Genomic DNA, 19840 nt, shown 5'->3' with positions numbered 1-19840 from the left:
ACTGTGTATGGTGACTGGTGTCTCACATTGTTAACTGTGGTGACTGGTGTCTCACATTGTTAACTGTGGTGACTGGTGTCTCACATTGTTAACTGTGGTGACTGGTGTCCCACATTGTTAACTGTGTATGGTGACTGGTGTCCCACATTGTTAACTGTGGTGACTGGTGTCTCACATTAACTGTGGTGACTGGTGTCTCACATTGTTAACTGTGTATGGTGACTGGTGTCCCACATTGTTAACTGTGTATGGTGACTGGTGTCTCACATTGTTAACTGTGGTGACTGGTGTCTCACATTGTTAACTGTGGTGACTGGTGTCCCACATTGTTAACTGTGTATGGTGACTGGTGTCCCACATTGTTAACTGTGGTGACTGGTGTCTCACATTGTTAACTGTGGTGACTGGTGTCTCACATTGTTAACTGTGTATGGTGACTGGTGTCCCACATTGTTAACTGTGGTGACTGGTGTCTCATATTGTTAACTGTGGTGACTGGTGTCTCACATTGTTAACTGCGCATGGTGACTGGTGTCCCACATTGTTAACTGTGGTGACTGGTGTCTCACATTGTTAACTGCGCATGGTGACTGGTGTCCCACATTGTTAACTGTGGTGACTGGTGTCTCATATTGTTAACTGTGGTGACTGGTGTCTCACATTGTTAACTGCGCATGGTGACTGGTGTCCCACATTGTTAACTGTGGTGACTGGTGTCTCACATTGTTAACTGCGCATGGTGACTGGTGTCCCACATTGTTAACTGTGGTGACTGGTGTCCCACATTGTTAACTGTGGTGACTGGTGTCCCACATTGTTAACTGTGGTAACTGGTGTCCCACATTGTTAACTGTGTATGGTGACTGGTGTCCCAAATGGTGTTTGACAACTGTATTGGCCAGGGCCCCATAATGCGTGCGACAACTCGAGTTCAAAGTTCAACCAATCATCCACCTTGTATTCTACACGCCCCAACAACTCTCACACCCAATGGGTTTATTTTTTCCAATCGTTTTCAGTTTACTCAATAAAATACACTTTCTCTCCTTACACTAACTCATAAAAAGTAATCCTACATTTGATACACATTTATTGACAATCTTTAATGAACAGCCTGTATGTTAAATGTATTATCTTTACACATATATTTTCAAATAAATAACACATGGTTAAAATTGTAAGTCCTACTAGGGCAAATATTCTCCTCTCAAGTAAATCTTTAAAACAGCGACCAATCCAACAAGAAGGTTCATACACCTGCCTCAGTTCTTGGGCTCAAATTACCTGAAGCATTTGGAGCAATATACGACTTAGAATATATGACTTAGCCTGACCTTGACCCATTGATCAGAGTCTACACTCATATACGATAGATTGGACGGCAGAGTCATGTTAGGTGGGGGGAGGGGGGGGGTAGTAGATGTCATTAAACAGACATACGAAAATGTGACAACATGCTATGATATGGTTAGACCACGCGCATCTCTTGATCAAAGGTATTAATTACAATAATTAGGTTGATTAGACAGGTGAGGTTTTAAGGTCAGACATGATTACAGCTTGGTGGCTGGTGAGTATCCCACGGGGGAGGGGGGGTGAGTTGTTTCCCAGCTCGAGGGGTCTAGTTAGTGTTGATAAATGTTTTGTTAACAATTTCCAATCGGCAGATTTTACTTTTAGATTCTGCCATTGATGTCGTATGTACAATTGTGTCTGCAGAACTCTACAACTATTTTAAACTACAGCACGACGTGATGATCAAATAAAAGATTGTCTTTCTCGACACACCTCCATCACACATTGGTGCCTGGTCTAACTGGGGGGGGGGGGGGGGGCACCTGGAGGTCACGAGACATTATGATGGACGTCACACAACACATCATGACAGACGTCACAAGACATCACGACAGACGTCACAACACATCATGACAACACATCGCGATGCGAGAGGTCAAGGGTTGTATATTTTCGTGAATCAACTCAAGCTTTAGTTTGTGCAGTTGGGCTAGCCTAGTCTGTTGGTCTGTGTCGGGTAAGTCCTGAGCTGTTGCCGGACTGCCGGCCCTTGAGCCGGTCCTTGAGCCGGCACACCAGACGGCTCCAACTGCTGCAGCAGTCTCTGTTGGCGCCAGTTCTGGAGCTGGTCAAAGAAAGGGCTGCTGATCCTCACGGGTCTGTCCACCATGTTGAGGAACACGCCCTGTGGATCGTCCCTTAGCCCGTTTCCTGCCTGCTTCATGCTGATGGCGGCTGCCGGAGAAATCTGGAACTGCCTGGCCAGGGGACCCTGGACAACAACAGGCGGCTCCCCGAGGTGCCTCAGGCTTGCAGGATCCTGTGACCTTAACCCTGCAGGATCCTGCGACCTTAACCCTGCAGGATCCTGTGAGCCGGCCTTGACGAGGTAGGTGTTGCCTGTGGCCCTGTGCAACACCAGGAAATCCCCGTCCCTGAAGCCGTTGGGGTGGGGCAGCTGTCCGCCATACGCCGCGCGGGTCTGCGGGTACGCCATCCCAGCATTGATGCGGCTAGTGAGGGCAAGTTTCTCTAGGATTGACCGAATCTGGTCTGACGTTAGGTGCTGGTTGTGGGTGCGCTGGACTGGGGGTGGGGGGATGTCAGTACGGGGGGAGCGGTAGTTAAGGTCGAGAGATGGGTTATTGGCCCTTGTGTTGGGAGCGTACTGCGGAACTCTTGCATTATACCTGAGTTTGGTATTGGCCTGGTAATGTTCGTCTGTTCGGTCCATCAGTTGGTTAAATAAAGGTTGCGGCCCTTTGTAGTCGAACTGCTGAAGTTGTCTTTCCCTGTTGTATTGTTGCTGTTGTTGTTGTAGCTGCTGTTGTTGGTATGGGTATTCTGTTTGAGGCTGATACAGTGGCGACTGGGCTGGGTTATATTGCAGATGTTGCAGTTGTTGGTTGGTCAGTTGGTGTGTGTTCAAATCTGACAGCTGCTTCTGGTGAAGCTGTAACAGCTCCTGTTTCTGCCGCTCCAGCTCCTGAAGCCGGAGCAACAGCTGGTGGTGACTGAGGCTCTCTGCCGTGGTACGAGGGGGGTCACGTGGTGGCGCTGGTGGCACAGAGCCTGTTGGTGGCGCTGTGAGTCTGTGTGACCCGGGGGGTGCTGGAGCCTGTGGCCCGAGGGTCGCTAGAGACACGTGTGGCACTGAAGTGGCAGGAGACCCAGTTGGTAATGACGTCACCATGACTACCTGTTCTGTACGAGCCTGGCCTACGTTGGCTGTAAGGTTGGACTGACCTACGTTGGCTGTAAGGTTGGACTGACCTACGTTGGCTGTAGGGTTGGACTGACCTACGTTGGCTGTAAGGTTGGACTGTGGCGCCACGCCTGGTTGACCGCCTGCAGGGTTGACCGTGCTGGTTGCCATGGATACCGCGTGTTCTCTGGTATCACCAGCGCCAGACTTCCCATCGTGTACGCTCTGCTGGGCGGGATTCGATCCCCAGACCTCGCTGGCCCCCGAGGTGAGAAACTCGATGGAGTTGATGGCGTGTGGCTCGCGCTTGTTGTCGAACAGCTGGTGGATGTTGTTGATGGCCCCGGGTGGGCCCTCAAGGTCACGCAGGATGTTCTCCAGAAACCCGCCGCTGCTGTTGCTGTTGGGTGACCCGTCGGATGTGGTCAGACGCGTGGTGGCAACTTCCGGTTGTGTGGTGGACGCTGAGCGCACGGAACTTCCCGGTTTGTCATGCGCAGTGGCCGACATGAGCAGCTTCCCGTTGTGGGGGTCGTGGTTGGGTTCGGGTTTGGCGGGGTTCGAAAGTGTGTTTGAGCCGTCGAAGTTTGTGGTGGGGGACCCAGGGGAGTACAGCTGATTGGCTAGCTGGCTGTCAATCATGTCGGGGTTCTGGTACTGTGTGGGGCGGGGCGGGGCGTGGTTGATGCTGTTGTCGTTGGCGTGGTTGATGCTGTTGTCGTTGGCGTGCTTGATGCTGTTGTCGTTGGCGTTTGGTGCTGCTGTTGGGCTAGCTGTGGACTGTGCTGTTGTAGCTGGTGCTGGGCTAGCCGTGGCTGGGACGGCCGGCTGGACGACGTAGGCCCCGCCAGCTGTGGGGTCGGGGAAGCTCCGCCTGACCACCCGGGTCCCCAGGGGCTGGACAGGTCTCCAGTTGTCCAGCAGACGGGAGGGGGCGTGGTGGTTATCGCCCCTGTCGTTCATCTCGTGACCTTCCTCGTGCAGAAGTGACCTCAGGGTCTCGATCTGAAACACACAAGTTCTCCATCACATAAGGCAGGTCTACAGTCACATGTCACACTGTGACACTACTACAGTCACATGTCACAATGTGACACTACTACAGTCACATGTCACATTGTGACACTACTACAATCACATGTCTCAATGTGACATTACTACAGTCACATGTCACATTGTGACACTACTACAGTCACAGTGTGACACTACTACAGTCACATGTCACATTGTGACACTACTACAGTCACATTGTGACACTACTACAGTCACATGTGACCCTACTACAGTCACATGTCACATTGTGACACTAGTACAGTCACATGTCACACTGTGACACTACTACAGTCACATGTCACACTGTGACACTACTACTGTCACATGTCACACTGTGACACTACTACAGTCACATGTCACAATGTGACACAGTCACATGTCACAGTGTGACACTACTACAGTCACATGTCACAATGTGACACTACTACAGTCACATGTCACATTGTGACACTACTACAGTCACATGTCACAGTCACATTGTGACACTACTACAGTCACATGTCACATTGTGACACTACTGCAGTCACATGTCACATTGTGACACTACTACAGTCACAAGTCACAATGTGACACTACTACAACTGATGACGACATCTCACCTGGGCTCTCGCGATTTTTTGTGGCTCTGTGAAAACTGTCCACGTGACCGACTCGAAACAATATGGCGTCGTGAGGGAGCCGCTGTACCTCCAGTACTTGCTGACGTCATCAGGCAGGAGAGACCGGAGTGTGAACTGTTCCAACAGTGCATACTCCCCTGTCAACCAAGGGACATAATCCGTCAAGGGCAGTAAGTAATATGGGATATAATCCGTCAGGGGCAGTAAGTAATATGTAACATAAGCCGTCAAGGGCAGTAAGTAATATGTAACATAAGCCGTCAAGGGCAGTAAGTAATATGGGATATAATCCGTCAAGGGCAGTAAGTAATATGGGATATAATCCGTCAAGAGCAGTAAGTAATATGGGACATGTCAGTTAGATTTCTTTTGATAAATTAAAATAATTTTTTTTCTCCTGAATATTTGAAATTTAAATCCTATAATGTTAGATAGTAGGTTATCAGTAATTTTAAATAATAGAAAAAAATGTCACATTGTTAAAAGAATAGATTTTTATTTTAAAATTAACGGTTTGCACATATCCATATCATCTGATATCCATTTGTAAACAACATCTGGCATTATGCCCGTCACTGACCTGCCTTGTGGACGTGTCTCAATGCCGAGTCGAGGGCAGCAAAATTTGGATTGTCTTGTTCACTCAGCTGAAATAAACGAAACAATTAAACGACGTTACAGATTGTGGATGACACAAGCTCTGTCCGCAGAGAGAAAAAATCTGGCCACTGACCTGGAAGAAGACGCCCAAGACGGCCAGACCGTCTGGTTTGTTCATCGCCTGTTGGATGGTGCCGTACTTCTCCGCGAAGTTGACCACGTGCATCTGGGGAGGGGAGGGACCAGAGGGGGAGGGGTGACGACAAGAATCAGTTACAATGTGTTCTGACATGTTCATATTTACAGCGTAATGGGAGGGTGTGATGCCTTACAAAAATGTAAACGATATATGTTTATTTCTACACAGGGGGAAAGAGAAAGGGGAGGGGGGTCATAGTTACAAATTGAGCGGAAATCGAAGATACCCCTCCAACAACATAGGTCTCTAATCTTCGATTATGTCCAACAAGGTGGGTTGTTGGACATAAATCGAAGATTAGGAGTTCCGTCTACATCACTTCTAGAGAAGGCCATATCGTATCATGCCCCTACCTGCCCTACCCATCATGCCCTACCTCTAGTGGAAACTTCCTGGCATCCACCGCGTGCTCACTGCCATGGTCATCTGTGCTGCCCCAGTGGAAGTGGAACTCTGCCGTCTTGTAGGTTCCGGCTAGGCCGCCGCCCCGGACCCGCATGTCGTCATTGCTGATTCTAACGCTCGCTGGAAAATCAAGGGGGGGGGGGGGCACTACGTTAAAACAATTCAGACAAGGTCAATTAAACTTAAAATAGATTTCCGGAAATATCCGTTCAATGTACGCGACTGACAGAGAACAGATTCCCGCCGTTTGCGACAAGGTGTCAGGCTTTCATGTGTCACGTCATCTCGTGTTTACAGTTTCCGACTTCCGACTTCCGACAGTAAATAGTTGGCTGACTCGTGGTCTTAAATGTAGGTTGATTCATTAGCCCGAGTACTTGATTGATTAGCTCTAGTACTTCCTACTGATCACCTCTCTCTCTTTTGTATTTCCAACTGTTTGGGTTCATTATCGTGTCATTCTCAGTCAAATATATATATATATATATATATATATATATATATATATATATATATATATATATATATATATGTATATATATATATATATATATATATATATATATATATATATATATATATATATATATATATATATATATATATATATATATATATATATATATATATATATATATATATATATATATATATATATATATATAAAGAATTAATGGTCATTGAAACTGTTGAAAACTGTCAGTAAGTTTTGAGAAGGTGGACTTGTTAAGTAAATATCAGAATCTTTGGCCAGAGGGGGGGGGGGTGTTATCGAAAGTTCCAGACTAGCAACAAAATGAGCCCGGCCCGCGCCTGACACCGATGCCACAAATAGAAAACATTCCAACACCGCTTACTACACCGTCTCAAGGAAAACGAAAGTCGTAACGTTAGTTTGATGCTGGTGACAAATTGCCGGACAAAACCGGAAATGAACATTTTAAAAAAGTTGGTTGGACGGCTATAAATACCGGCTGAACTAAATGTCAAAACGTTATAAATCTGTTTGCTACTAGACCCTGTACACCCCAAGGTCAAGGTTGGGTGTTCTTTACCTCTGTTTGTTGCTGTTGTTGTTGTAGTTTGACGGTTGTTGCTGTTGTTGTCAGACAGTTTTAGACCAGATCGTGACATCAACACGAACGTTTTTTGTTTTAAGGCTTTGTTTACATGTCAAAGGTCAGCAGATTTTAATGCGTTTATTTTCTTTTAATTTGTTTACATGTCAAAGGTCAGCAGATTTTAATGAGTTTATTTCTTCCAGCTTCTAGCAACATCGCAGCTTGCTTGTCGTTTGGTAAACTAAAATAAAAAAAACTTGCCGAAAACGTCACCAACACGTTAACGGTGAGATATTTTAGGTCCCTTGATGAAATCTTTGATCTAACTAGAACTTTAAAGCAGGCTCAGAGTGTACTAGAAGGTTAGGTTTAAGTTAGTGATATGTGATCAAATCATCAAAACAAACTATTTATAGATTCGGAAATTATTTCATAAAGGGAAACAACCGCAGTCTACTTTTATTTTCCTTTTTCTGTGTATAAAAGTAATTAAAAGTATTAAAGTCCCACAATAGTTGGATGGCGGACCAATAAACAATTAGCACATCCGTTCATTGAAAGTTTGGATGTGATTAACATAAAATAATTAAGTTTTCTTTACAGTTGACAGAAAGAGTAGAATACCATTTATATGGGAATCACGTGTTTTTTTTTAAATAAATTTAATGTATACTTTAATGAGTGATTCGATTCTCGGTTTTTGTCTGATGTTTTATTACGTGTCAACTTGTCATATAGGGTTCGATTCCAGACTGCTTTATTTTAGGATTTTCTTCCATAGCCTTTGTGTAACCAAGAACAGACTACAAGGCAGCAGTTGTTTGATTTTGGAGTTGTCTCTCATAAATAAAGAGTTGCTGTCCCCAGCTATCGAACCTCATCTTCTAGTAACTGTAAAAATGTTAATTTGTGTCCAGATTTCTCTATCTTTGTAACATTAGCCAGATTGTTACCATGTAAGATGTTGCTATTCTTGTAGACGAGACGGCTAAATTTGTCCCGCCTCAGTTTTTGGAAGGTAAACACGGATCCAAAACTCCGAACATACAAAAATACCGAAACGAAACAAACGCGCATTTTAGCGACATTTTACAGCTTAACTTTGGAAATTTCGTGATTGCTATGACGTCATGGGTGGACAGTTCCGTGAAAAAGTCTAAAAATAGTCGTGTTTTTGTTTAGATTGTGACGTCAGTGGTTTGATTTATGGTTATCTGTGGTATGCGTGTGTGTGTTGCGTGAGTGTGTCTGTGTGTCTGTGCGTGTGTCTGTGTGTCGTGAAAAAGAAAGCTGCACGTTAACCCAAATCCTAACTCACGGAGCAGACGACCAGCGATGACGTCTGCAACCAAAAGTTCAACTCTCTCGCTCTAAGCCAAGTTAATTTATGCATGGGCCGCGACATTTACATTAATTAATTCATTAATTATGTATTCTTTTTAGTTTGACGTCCGTTTGTCGGATGGGCTTTAAAAATCTAAATTAGAAATAAAAACATTTTTTGACGAATTAAAACGAGAGTGTTATTTTCTTTGAGACGGCGTGCGTTAGAAGGTTTGGCTAAAAGAGTGTGTGTAGGCGGGTATGTGTGTGTGTGTGTGTGTGAGTGGATATGTGAGCGAGTATGGGAGTATGTGAGTGTGTGGGTACATGAGTATGTATGTGTATGTACTCACCAGCATGCCCGTTATTGGTGACGTTGAGCACGCACGGCCCCGCACGCGCGCTCGTCATGTCGAAGTGGTCAAGCACGAACGGCCCGAGGGTGGGGTCGTACTCACACTCCATGGGTCGGATGTCGATGGGGGACTGGCGCTCCCCGCCACAGTGCTTGTAGTGGACATGCCACGAGTCAGGACCTGGAGATGACATCCGACATGTCATTTGGGTTCAGTGACATATGACATTTAACGCTTTGACCTATTGTAATGACCTGAGCTTACCTTCAGGACCTTTGTAGGACCAGTGGTGTTTGCTGGATACAGGCGCTTCAGGTCCTGGGGAGATAGTTCAAGTTTGATCAGTCGTGGTCAGTTACATTCAGTAGGCCCGGGGGTGGGGGGTCAATTACATTCAGTAGGCCCCGGGGGGAGGGGGGTCAGCTACATTCAACAGACCCGGCAGGGGTGGGGGTCAGTTACATTCAGTAGACACAGGGAGTGGGGGGGGGGGGGTCAGATAGATTCAGTAGACCCGGGGGTGGGGGTCACAAATACAAGGGAGAGAATCGGGGAAGAGTTCGGTCACGACTTGACCACGAAGAATAGGACCGGATAGAATAGGACAAGACAGGACAAGACAGGACAGGACGGGATAGGACAAAAATAGAACTGGACGGCAGGTCAAGCTAAAATACATATGAGGTTTGGTTAATTGACCTAATTATTTCAAACTAATCGAACGAAATGTGCATCAAGCTAAACAACCGCACTTTGTCGAAATTTGAGTTCTGTGTGACCGTATAGTGACGTCATTTCCTGCCTCATGACCTAATCCCTGCCGACAGGAAGTGGTGGCCGGATGGGGTCGATGTTGGGACGACAGTGACATCATGATGAGACACAATGATGAGACACATAGACACAATGACGAGACGCCATGATGAGACACATAGATGCACAATTCGTTCAATCAAGCAGGGACCTTAGGGTATAAATCAAGCAACGAACAAGATGGGTGAGTCACCCTCGAATACCTACAAAATGTTTCCACCACCCCCGCATACATATAAATCTCCCCCCACCCCACATACCTACAAATGTCCCCCCTCTCCCCCCCCCCCCCCCCCCCACATCACTACCTGACTGCCCCACTAAACTTTGACCACCGCTCCAAATAAAAAAAAACTTCCTGTCCCGATTGAGCGACGATTAAAGGCCTACAGTCTTGTCAGTTACATTTCGCCTTGGTGAAACTTTGAAGGTTAGTCACTCGACATGATCAGCCACATGACATATGAAGTCACTATTACACGAGTTGCTGACATATGAATGTCACTATTATGTCATGAGATTGACAAAACGTTAAACTTGGCCTCAATCGATGACAATCTCTCCCTAAGGCTGGTTGCATGTGTTTGAGGAACTGGTTGAGGAAAAACGACATTTGGGTCTAGTCGCGTACCAACATTTCACAACGACATTTGGGTCTAGTCGCGTACCAACATTTCACAACGACATTTGGGTCTAGTCGCGTACCAACATTTCACAACGACATTTGGGTCTAGTCGCGTACCAACATTTCACAACGACATTTGGGTCTAGTCGCGTACCAACATTTCACAACGACATTTGGGTCTAGTCGCGTACCAACATTTCACAACGACATTTGGATCTAGTCGCGTACCAACATTTCACTTTTCGACATGAGCCAATTGATTGACACTTTTAGAAAAAACCACAGAATGCCCCATCCCCCCATCCCGCTAAGATTATTTAAATTCGACATGTGTTAGTTCTGCTGTCGTGGTGTCTAGTTGTTTACGTCAACTTTAGAGACATGTGCTGTTTTATTTTCAGTCAATTTATGTCGTATTACAGCCTATATTTGGCATGAAAAGCTGGTTCTAAATGGTTCCAAATTTTTGTTCACAGAAAGCATCTTTTTCAACCAAATTTGGAAATTGTAAACATTAAGAAATAAGTACAAAATGACTTCCGGTTTTATTAAGCCTAGAAAAATTCAAACAAATAATTACTGGTAATATAAAAGTAATTTATCAAACACTTTTATTTTAATTTGTGATGATAGGGTATGTTCTATAATTTAATATAAATACAATACTACGCTATACACCATTGACCACTATTGTTTATTTTTATCTTAAAGAACAACTGTTCTGACTTTTATTGTTTTACTCTCACTGGCCATTACGGTTGACTTCAAGGTGAGGTTGAGGGCGGTTAAAAAAAAAAATTTAAATTTAAAAAATAATACTTAACGGCTTTTCAACGGCTTATATTCTATACTAAAATATGAAATGGGTATAATCGATGATTCCCTAACAGCTTTAAGTTTTTTTAAATGTAACTATAATATTATTGCTTGCTATATTTTAAAAAAGATTTATCTTAAACTTCAGTATGATCACTTAGACCATTCAAGCCTATTCTAGCGCCACGGTAGACATGACTTGCACAGTTCACAGTTTCAGAAAATCGTGAATTTAATGAATATCTTTTTTTTTACTGCAAACAATGTAACAGGTGTCTGTTGATTACATTTTGTCGTTGTTTTTTCAAAAAAAAGATTTTTATGGATTTTGAAGGATTTAGAAAGAATACCATTCCTGTAGATGACACACGCTAGAGAAATGTGTATGTTACCGGAAGTATGACGTCACTGGCATGCCATATTTGACATCTGCTGACATGTACACATGTACACAAAGATGTGACGACACGAACATCAATGTGACGTCTTGACGTCTGCCTGACGGATGAGTCAGCGCTTTGAACAGTCCGGACACAAAAATCGCTGACATAATTTATGACATCAGACAAAACGTTGAATTTTTGTGACAAACTTTTCAATTTTTTCACGATTCAATAGGCTTGAAAAAATCTATGTAACCACACTAATTTTTTTTATAAATCTTTTAAAAAGTATGGCAAGCAATAAAATTATACTTATATTTTAAAAACTTAAAGCTGTTAGCGAACCATCGATTACATTCATTTACATATTTTGTATTGAATATAAGCCGTATAGAATTATTTAATCAATTCAAATAGTTTAAAGACCGACCCTGAAGTGAACCGGAATGGTCAGGGAGAGTAAAACAATTTAAGTCACAACAATTGTTTTCTATTATAAAAATATACAATAGTGGCCAATGGGGTACAGTCTAGTAGTTTATTTATATCAGATAATATAACATCCACAATCAGAGCTTCTTCCAGGCAACTCTTCGAGTGGGCTGAACACCCCCCCCCCCCCAACGAAATGGAATTTGTATAGAAAATATATACTTTTACGAGTGTCCGCCCCCCCCCCTCCCCGGAGAAAAAAAAAGTCCGAAAGAAACACTGACCACGACACCCTGACTCTACTAATCCAAATTAAAAATAGTGTTTGCTAAATTACTTTTGGATAATAAGTAATTATTTGTTGGAGTATTTCTAGCTTTAATAAAACCGGAAGTCATTTTGTACTAATTACACAAATGTAAAAGTTTCAATTTAAATAAAAGGCTTCTGGCAGCCACCATTTAGAACCAGGTTTGCAAGCCTAATGACAAAGACAATACATGTAGACAGTTTCAAGTAATTGCACGAGTTTTTTAAAAATCATTTTATTACAGGGGTCGGCGTGGTCGAGTCGGTAAAGTTCATTGTTGCTAAACCGAAAAGTCTCGAGTTCGAACCCTCGGGCAGATGAGGCTCGTTAGCTGGGGACAGACACTCTTCTAGGAGAGACAACTCAAAAATTAAACAACTGCTGCCTTGTAGTTTGTTCTTGGTTGGACAAAGGCTATGGAAGCAAATCCAAAAAGAAAACCAGGCTGAAATCGGAGTCAGTGGCCTCAATGGCGCATAACCAGTTGACACGTAACGCTTAATTGTGTGGTCGAGTCGGCAAAAAGCTCATGGTTGATAAATTCGAACAAAGTCTCGAGTTCAAACCCACTGGTCGATAAATCTCGATCCCCTTCCAACACTAATAATTAATAATGAAGAAGAAGAAGAAGATTTCATTACACAAAGACAATACACGCAGACAAACTGGTCTTGATGGCTGGTCCACAGGAAGTGGTCCACAGGAGATGGTCCACAGGAAGTGGTCCATCTTTTTATTGACGTCTTGTCATGTCAGTCTACAGACGACACGTCATAGATTCAAGTAACGTCATGCACGTCCTACAGATAGATCTAGGGTCGACACGTTGGGCCAGTTAACGTCTGCTTCTAGCCCTAGAAACGTCTGGAACAATTTGTGTTGATCACGTGTCTCCGACCCCCAGCCACAGGCCAGCAAAAGTTTGCGCGGGAAAATACGCCGACGTCTGTCAGGGTTTACATCTTGCCAAAATTATAATAAAAGGTCAACGACCCTCTGATTTACATACATCGTGCTACCCCCCCCCCCCTCTCGTTTTACCACAACCCACCCCTACCCAGAGCCCCACACCTCATCCTCCCCTCCGTTCAAAATAGTCGACTCACTAATACGCTCTAACACACACACAGACACAGACACACAAACACACACACACACACAAATACACACACACAGAAACACAAACACACACAAATACACACAGACACACAGACACACACACTAAGGAAGCATCTGACTAACGTGATTATGATGGATGACGTACCATCTCACCCCTCCAGCCCCAGCCCCAACAGTTTGAGAACACCTCGGACCGTCTAATACCTGTTAAAGTACATTTCTGTTGGCCGTCCACATGATGATTTAATGACCTTGTCCTCATTAATCAAAGACATTTTTTTACATGTGGAGACATTTCGTTTGTCCTTTCAAAATCGCAACCACTTTGTTTAGTCTACAGTTAAAACTAAATGTTTAGCCACATAGCCAAAGTTTAGCCTCATAGCCAATGTTTAGACAGGCCTAGCTGTCATTAGCTGTCTTTATTGTGGATTGGTGTATTCGGTATACAACTGGGGGTGGGGGGGGGGGGGGGGGGAGGGGGGCGGAGCACATTGTCTTACGGAATTTTTTGTCTAAAACTCGTGGAGTATTATTTTCTTATTGCCGGAAAATTTCTCTACGAAATAGAAACTAGGGACAACCCAAGATCAACTATTGACAACCCAAGGCCAACCACTGACAACCCAAGGCCAAGTACTGACAGAAAGAATGCTTGAAACACGAGCCAACCCTCATGGGACTTCACTTCGGGAAAACGGAAGTGAAATCTTGCAGGATGAATCACTGAGGTGGTGGGGGATGTGTTGGGTGTAGGGCTATATGATAGGGGTGGGGGCGTATGGGTGTTGTCACGTATGCCGGGGAGGGTGGGGAGAGATGCGGGTGTCGCTTATGCCGGGGAGGGTGGGTACAGGTTACGGTAGTGTGCTAAATAAATATTTATGGCTCCTTAATTAGCCACTTAATTAGCCACTTACAAACAAGAATTTGTCACACCGACTGCAAGTGACAGGTGGAACTTGGTCTAAAAATAGAAACACGTCGCTTTGTGTACACATGTGATGACAAGGAAACGTAATCAAGGCCGCTGCATAAATCTTAGACACATTCACACCAACACTTGTGACGTCACTCCCAGCGTCCTACATTCAAACACACTTTCATAAAAACGTTTCCGACTTTGTGGATTATCGCCATAGGGAAGTGGATTAAGACAGATTAACACCCCAAATTAACTCTATCATCAACAGGACACAGCCAACAAAACAAAAATAAACTTGTTTAGATTTAGGTTAGGGGCGGGATTTGCTAGGACCAACAGAACTTTAGGCGGCTGGTAGCGCTTCAAAGCAAGGACGTTCACACTGGCGTCTTAATGAGTACAAAAGGGGAATCCCCGAAAACCGGGAAATAATAGTTTTAATTTAAAACATGATTTAACAGAAACAGTTTTTAAAGACGGAAACGAATAATCAGGAGGGAAAGTTTATCTGTACCTGCAGCGAAGACAGGATTATATATATATATATATATATATATATATATATATATATATATATATATATATATATATATATATATATATATATATAAAGAACGATAGCTTTAGGTTTTTTGACTAAACCTGTAACAACTCGAAAGCGAAAGCATCAGCAGCCTAATGTTCTAGTGCAGTTACGGTCATTTAAACAGCAGAAACTTCTTAAAACAAATGTTACACAGGTATTCCGCGATTCTAACAAAAGTTACCTACAGATTTCTGACTTAACGCCCAAATAAAATTTGTACCAACACAAGCTCCCCCCTCCCCCTTAAACGCCCGCCCCTTCCCCCCCCCCCCCTGTTTTAACTGTTTTAAGGGCCGATTTCAAGTAAGCATTTTTTTTTCTCGATGTTCCAGGCAGCTGAGGACATAATTCACTTCAATGTGTTGAGCTTCAGGCTTAACATTTGAATAATCGTTTACGTGGTGTTAGGATCAGAGGGGGCGAGGGATCGGCTACTGTCAGAAAGTGAAAGTAGATTACGAGCAACATAAACATTGAGTAGCGTCCCTTGTCGTACATGCGAGAGTTATGTCCCTTACTTACCTGGATAGTTGCCGTCTCCCAACAGAGAGAGGAGAAATGACATGGTGATTCTGGTCATACCGTCTGCTCCTACAGCCACCATTGTCACAGATGTGCTTGTTGGATATTTATGTTGGACGTGGATGTTGTTTGCTGGACACTGTATGCTGGACACTGTATGCTGGACACTGTATGCTGGACACTGTATGCTGGACACTGTATGCTGGATGCTGTATGCTGGATGCCGTGTGCTGTACGCTGGATGCTGTATGCTGGATGCCGTGTGTTGGATGCCGTACGCTTGATGCCGTGTGTTGAATGCCGTACGCTGGATGCCGTGTGCTGATTCTGTATGCTGGATGCTGGATGCCGTGTGCTGGATGTTGTATGCTGGTTGCCGTATGCCGCACTGAGACCTAAGCACCGGAAGCTGTCACTATCTTCAGCTGCTGATGTGTCAGCACTCAGAAGAAAAAAATTTGACGCCGCCAGACTCAATGACTCGTTTGGTCAAAATTTTTAATCCAGGTTTTTTGTGGGGCTCGATGGTCGTTTAGTTGTTGCTGGGTGTTGATGGATGAATGACCAAGTGGATGACTGACCAGGTGGATGACTGACCAAGTGGATAACTGACCAGATGTCTTCAAACGAACTAGTTCAATCTTGAAATTCTAGAATCCAAAACTTTCTTGTCTATATCTTTATCTGAAAATAATTCATACATGTTTACTGTTAGAAGCATACGAATAAAAGGTACAATACTGAATATATATATATATATATATATATATATATATATATATATATATATATATATATATATATATATATATATGAATCAATAATTTGCTAGTTATTTAACTTCATTTGATATATTTACATTTTTTTGTTACATTTAAACATCGAGCAAATAATTTTTCCAAGATTTGAAATGCATAACGAAAATCAGAAAAAGTGTGACCAATTCTGTTTACATTATGTATGGCCCAAAGATCTAATTGAATATCTAGCAGACGACCAAGGCCGAGATTGAATATCTAGCAGACGACCAAGGCCGAGTTACCTACCTTCCCGCCACTCCGCGCCCCGACACCGCCAGACACGACTGACGTCTGCTACCTGCCCGGCATGCCACTGGTTTTGAGCGACCACGCTCGACCAATCAACGACCAAAGCCGGGTTTGAGCGACCTGACGTGACCGTCTCCCGCATGACAAATTGCTCCGCCTCTATGACGTAACAGCTGACATCTTGACGGACGTTACACGGGTTCCTGGTACTGGAGAGTTCCCATGGGGTTCCCTGTTCCCGTCGGCTGTTTCGCTTGTTCCCAGTTTCATCTGTTGACAGGGATTCCGCGGAGCCCTTTTACATGAAACCCATGTTCCCGTGGAACCGACATTTAAACGACCCCAAGTCCCAAAGGACCCCATGTCCCATATGACCCCATGTCCCATATGACCCCATGTCCCATATGACCCCATGTCCCATATGACCCCATGTCCCATATGACCCCATGTCCCATATGACCCCATGTCCCATATGACCCCATGTCCCATATGACCCCATGTTCCCACAGTGCCATCAGTCACAAAACATTGACAGTGCCATGTGGGTCCTGTCACCATGTCGGACATTGTCAGACAAATGCTGACGTCATCACGTCCTGATTCACGACAACGTCCCTAACACTTTGATGAGCTGACCAAGACGTCCTACACTCAACAAAAGTGATATCTGCTGACTCGTTGGACTGAGCGGATGTTTGGTGGGTTTTTGACATTTCCAACTTTTGCTCGTGTCGTCATATCCGGTTAGTTTTGTGTGCTGTTATATAATCTATTTATATTAAAAAAATCTGCTTCAACCAGTATCCGCTCCCCCCCCCCCCCCCCTGGAAATATAAATCCGCCCCCGACCTGGCAATTTAAATCCGCCCCACGTAAAGTTTCAACTCTCCCCCAAAAACAAATGTCTGAAAGAAACGCTGCATCAACAAAAAGAGAGTTAGGCTCTATCATGTCTTCTGTGCCACTGTTATTGTCAGGGGTGCGTGTGTTTTAGTTGTTGTCTAGGTCGCGGTGGGGGAGGGGGGGGGGGTGGACAAGCTTAATTAAAAACATTATTTCTCGAGTTTAACTGAATAAGTTCATATTTTTCTGTTTTTAGCCCAGTACATCTAGTGCTATTGCCTTGCCTAGTACTATAGTCTAGTGCTATTGTCCATAACGCTTTTGCCTTGTGCTATTGTTTTCCAAGACAGCTATTTATTCTGTAAAAGTCAGTTGCGTTTCAAATGTGTGAAGTGGTTGAAAAACCCACCTTTGTAAGTAAAGCTTGTGTTACATGAAAACCACATTTATCCTAACCCTGAGTCTCTACTACAACTGACTACAAGTGAATTGTCTCACCCCACTTCTCTAATTAAAATAAAACTAATTTAAAATTCCTGATGGCATTTGGTATTTTTGTCTCACAACCCATCAATTATTTATTTGAGATAAGAGGTGAAAAAAATTTGACATCGCGGCAAAGTGGAAACGCGAAATTTACGGGCTCTTTCGATTTGTAAACCACAGCGGTTTAGTGACGGGGCTATTTTAAGATCTGACCTACATACGATTGACGTCACGGCTGACAAGGTTTCCTGGTGTCACAACGAGGCGCTGGCCACAAAAGTTCTGTCGACAAGGTTGAAGGTTAGCTCATCAACTTTTTACTTTCTCGTATAGAGAAAGTATTGTAATCGGGCGAAAAAAAATCGAGATTTTTACAAATCTCGACGTTTTACACCTCACTGATACGGAAAAACATAATTTTGCAATCTTGTCCGTATGTCTGTGTGTCTGTGTGTAAACAAGATAACTTGAATACCGTTACAGCTAGGTTGATGAAATTTCATATATAAGTATTTTATCAAAATCGTAGATCCTGTTCAACTTTTGAGCGATTTCCGATAACCGGAAGTGGTACTTTTTCTACTTTGAATTTTTCAAAAGCCTATAACTTGCGTACTATTTTAGATAGATACATTAAATTTCACACTTACGTAAAAGATCTAATTCTCTACCTTCGGTCAAATTTTGAGTAATTTCCGTTTACCGGAAGTACTAATTTACGCTATTTCCGATTTCTCAAAAACCGCATGTAAATTTATAAAGTACTAATAATATCCCGCACTTTTATGCACATTTTATTAGGCGTTCACTTGGTGTGGGACGGAGTGGTCTAGCGGTAGAGAGCTGGACTGCTAACCCGTTAGTCTCGAGTTTGAATCCGGGTTCAAGTCAGTAGACCGTCACTGAGTCCACGCAACTGTGATGGGTACCTAACTCCTGTTAGGGAAAGTAAAGGCGGCTGGGCATAGTTCCGACCACACTATCTCTTCATATGCCGAGGTCACAGAAACAAGTGAACTCTACTTCACTTGCCCCATAGTCCGTCAGGTTTGAAAGGGAAACTTTTCACTTGGTGTGCAATTCTTTTTTTTACGAGATTCTATTCTATTATAAAAAGTTTAAGTAATTAAAAATAGATAACAAATATTGTCTATGTCCTGAGTTGCCATCCCTCGTAATTTTATATTAGAATATTCGAGAAAGTTTAGGGGAGATCACTCCCGGTTTATTTAACTAACTTTGGAGGCTATCTGTCATAGTGGGAGGTATGCCACTACCTCCTACAGTGGGAGGTATGCCACTACCTCTTACAGTGGGAGGTATGCCACTACCTCTTACAGTGGGAGGTATGCCACTACTTCATACAGTGGCCAGTATGCCACTACCTTACACTGCGGTATTTCTATCAGCCTACATTAGAACGATGCCATGGACCGCCAGCCTACATAGTATAGCTGCACTTTTAAGCTTTAAATGACGTTAGACTGGTGCCAAAAAAACAGACAATGCATTTGTCTCCTATTTTTCCTTCCACTACCGGAGCTAGAGTATCAGAATGTGAACGTCAAATAAAAGTTGTGTTGTAGTGTTGGCGTGTGGTGACCAAACTATCTGGTGTTTCTATATCCGAACGTGTTTCTATGTCCGAACGTGTTTCTATGTCCGAACGCGTTTCTATGTCCGAACGTATTTCTGTGTCCGAAAGTTGTGTCTATAGTGTGTGCTGTTTTAGAATCAACTTCATTTACAATTTATACAAATTTCATAATTTTTTTTATAATTTCTAAATAGACCGGGAGTGATCTCCCCTAAACTTTCTCGAATATTCTTATATACAACAACAGGAAATGGCAACTCGGGATATAGACATGATTTTTAATCCATTTTAAATACTTAAAGTTTTAAAAATAGAAAAAAAATTCGTACAAAAAATAATTGCACACCAAGTGAACGCCAAACAAAATGTGCGTAATAGTGCAGAATATTATTAGTAGTTTATAAATTTACATGCGTTTTTTGAGAAATCGGAAATAGCGTTAATTACTACTTCCAAAGTTTGAAAGAAGGTAGAGAATTAGATCTTTTACTTACATG

General features: G+C 43.3%; 1 protein-coding gene across 1 annotated transcript; it reads right to left on the bottom strand.

Moving 5' to 3' along the window:
* Positions 1-1847: 1847 nt before the first annotated feature.
* LOC131949418 (uncharacterized) lies at positions 1848-16446 on the bottom strand. The gene is made up of 9 exons (XM_059311317.1): positions 16415-16446; positions 15369-16052; positions 9102-9155; positions 8835-9017; positions 6069-6217; positions 5627-5719; positions 5474-5540; positions 4873-5030; positions 1848-4225 (listed from the first exon to the last, which is right to left on the bottom strand). Exons 2-9 carry the CDS (start codon positions 15448-15450, stop codon positions 2006-2008), a joined length of 3006 nt encoding a protein of 1001 aa, XP_059167300.1. The 5' UTR covers positions 15451-16052; positions 16415-16446; the 3' UTR covers positions 1848-2005.
* Between the last annotated feature and the right edge of the window lie 3394 nt (positions 16447-19840).

This window comes from Physella acuta, unplaced genomic scaffold, assembly GCF_028476545.2.
Source record: "Physella acuta isolate Inbredline_101_S28 unplaced genomic scaffold, ASM2847654v3 ptg000695l, whole genome shotgun sequence".
In the NCBI taxonomy this organism is placed as follows: Eukaryota; Metazoa; Mollusca; class Gastropoda; family Physidae; genus Physella; species Physella acuta.
The sequence above is the reverse complement of the archived record's forward strand: the minus strand, read 5'-3'. Positions and strand labels throughout refer to the sequence as shown.

Bases quoted from the DNA above. Each gene is read 5' to 3' on its own strand.
- LOC131949418 (XM_059311317.1), bottom strand. From the start codon at position 15,450: ATGGTGGCTGTAGGAGCAGACGGTATGACCAGAATCACCATGTCATTT. The intron at 9,156-15,368 runs GTAAGTAAGGGA...CTATCTCCCCAG, and splicing joins GGGAGACGGCAACTATCCAG to GACCTGAAGCGCCTGTATCC. The intron at 6,218-8,834 runs GTGAGTACATAC...TTGATTTTCCAG, and splicing joins CACCAATAACGGGCATGCTG to CGAGCGTTAGAATCAGCAAT.